This window comes from Helianthus annuus, chromosome 11, assembly GCF_002127325.2.
Source record: "Helianthus annuus cultivar XRQ/B chromosome 11, HanXRQr2.0-SUNRISE, whole genome shotgun sequence".
Classification (NCBI taxonomy): Eukaryota; Viridiplantae; Streptophyta; class Magnoliopsida; order Asterales; family Asteraceae; genus Helianthus; species Helianthus annuus.
In genome coordinates, this window is record NC_035443.2 from 77275737 (window position 1) to 77278058 (window position 2322).

At 34.6% G+C, this 2322-nt stretch overlaps 1 protein-coding gene across 1 annotated transcript; it reads left to right on the forward strand.

Annotated features, from left to right (window-relative positions):
• The first annotated feature begins 210 nt into the window (after nucleotides 1-210).
• On the forward strand, nucleotides 211-1569 carry LOC118484027. The gene has a single exon (XM_035979908.1). The coding sequence runs from the start codon at nucleotides 211-213 to the stop codon at nucleotides 1567-1569; it is 1359 nt and encodes a 452-aa protein (XP_035835801.1).
• The last annotated feature ends 753 nt before the right edge of the window (nucleotides 1570-2322 follow it).

Consider the following 2322-nt stretch of genomic DNA (forward strand, 5'->3'; position numbering starts at 1 on the left):
GGTCAATCACCAGGAATCCCTGTCTCCTGGGCTCCCAAAGGAGAAATCCATTGGAGCCCAGAAGACAAGGACCTGGTGGCTGCAGATGAAAGGGCAAAGTCACTTTTAATAATGGCTCTCCCTAATGACATATTTTCTTAAGTTGATGCATGTGCATCGGCTAAAGAAATATGGGATCAGTTGGAAAATCTTTGTGAAGGAGGGGAAAGGATGAAAAGAAACAAAAGAACAAACTATGTTTCCTCTTATGAGAGATTCAAAAGTTTACCAAATGAAAAACTATATGAAACATATCACAGATTTGCAAAACTTTTGAATGAGCTAAAGAAATTTGGGATTATAAAATCAAATGATGAAAGGAATATAAAATTTCTGGATGCTTTGCCTAGAGAATGGAGAAGTCAAACCATGACTTTGTCCTCTACCTTAGAACTAGGTAATATGAGTCTTCATGACTTATATATCATTCTGGTCCCCAGAGAAGATGAAATATTTGAAGAATCAATTCAGAGATTGGGATCTTTAGCTTTAATCTCAAACTCACAAAGAACTCCTACCAATGATCCACAAACCTCAAACAGTCAAAATCTTGAAATTTGTGATACATCATCAGATTTTTCAACTTTTGCGGAAGCTGTTGCCCTGCTCACCAAAACTTTTGAGCAGAGGTTAAGGGGAGGAGGCCAAAGATACCAGAAAAGTGATAGAAGGACGCTGGATGGAAGATCTAGGGAAGAAGGAAGATTAAAGGATAAGGGAAAGGCTGAAGTTGTATGTTACAAATGTAAACAAAAGGGTCACTATGCATCAGAGTGCAAAACCAAGAAACTGAAGGATGTTGCATACAATGAAAAGAAGCCAGAAGATGCAAAGAAGCAACAACAAGTCAGTTTGATAGCAGGGACATATACATGGCTGTCTGATGATTCTTCTGATGAAGAAGAAGAAGAAGAGATGGCTAATTTCTGCCTTATGGCACTTTCTGATGAACTACCAGAAACATCAGAACAGAAGGTAAATCTAGATAATCTTGACCTTGAACACAAGTTAAACAAACTCATATCAGATTTTCTAAGTCTGCAAGATAAACAAAAATCAGATAGTAAAAAGTCTGATAAGTTGCAAAGAACCTTGAATAAAGTTATACTTGAAAACCAGTTACTGATAGAAGAAAGCTTAGATCACAAAGCCAAAATTGAATTTTATGAAAAGGAAAGAAAAGATCTATACAAGAAAATTCATGATAAAGAAATTAATGTAAAGGGTTTTCAACAAGCTAAGGAATTCATTAACTTTATTGAAGCTACACCAAAGAACAGAGGTGAGGGTTTAGGGTATGTAAAAACAAATGAAAATAAACCCACCACCTTTGTAAAAGCAACACATCAGATTTCTGATAAATTTACATCAGAAGCTGATTCTGAATCATGCATATCAACAAGTTCTGAGAACTCTTTTGAAATCTCAAAACTCAACTTAAAAGCAAAAATGAGTGAATCAAAACAAAAATGTTTAAAAACTCCAGAAGTGATTCACTCAAGATTTCAAAATTATCTAACAAATCCATAACAAGTAGAGAAATCAGAAAATCCTAATAATGAAACTTGTATGTGTGTTGATATTCTGAAGCTTATTCAACACCATCTCCAAATAAAAAGTGAAAAATATGTTCATGGCTCAGCATGCAACAGATATTCTGATGAAAGTTCATCAAATGAAGTTAATCTGATTAAAATCTCATCAGAAAAAGTATCCAAGCAAGTCTGGGTATCAAAAATCCTCTATTTTTTCCATTTCAGGACCATCATGTGCAGCAGATCTGGTACTGCGATTCAGGAAGCTCCAAGCACATGACTGAGGACAGGAGCTTACTCAGTAACTTTTTTCAAAACTTGGTAAAATGGTTAATTTTGGGAATGGAGTAAAAGGGAGGATTTTGGGGTATGGATGCATAAAGTATGGATGTCTGACCATAGAAAAAGTAGCCTATGTGGAAGGCTTAAAGTACAATCTGCTGAGTTGTGGTCAATTCTATGATAAAGGTTTTCAGGTAACATTTTTACCAGAAAAATGCTTGTTAATTGGTATGGATGATAATAAAATTTATTTAAGTGGAAAAAGGATAAGACAATCAATCTACTATTTTGATTTCAAAGAGGAAAATGAACATCCAAAATTGTGTTTATTTTCAAAAATTAACAAGGGTAGTAGTTGGTTGTGGCATAAGAGGTTAGCCCACTTAAACTTTAAAAATTTAAGCAAATTAGCAAGCAAAGGCCTGGTAAAAGGATTACCTTTCATATCCTCAAAGAAGGATAAAAT

Coding starts and splice junctions, on each gene's coding strand:
- LOC118484027 (XM_035979908.1), top strand. CDS start 211: ATGAAAAGAAACAAAAGAACAAACTATGTTTCCTCTTATGAGAGATTC.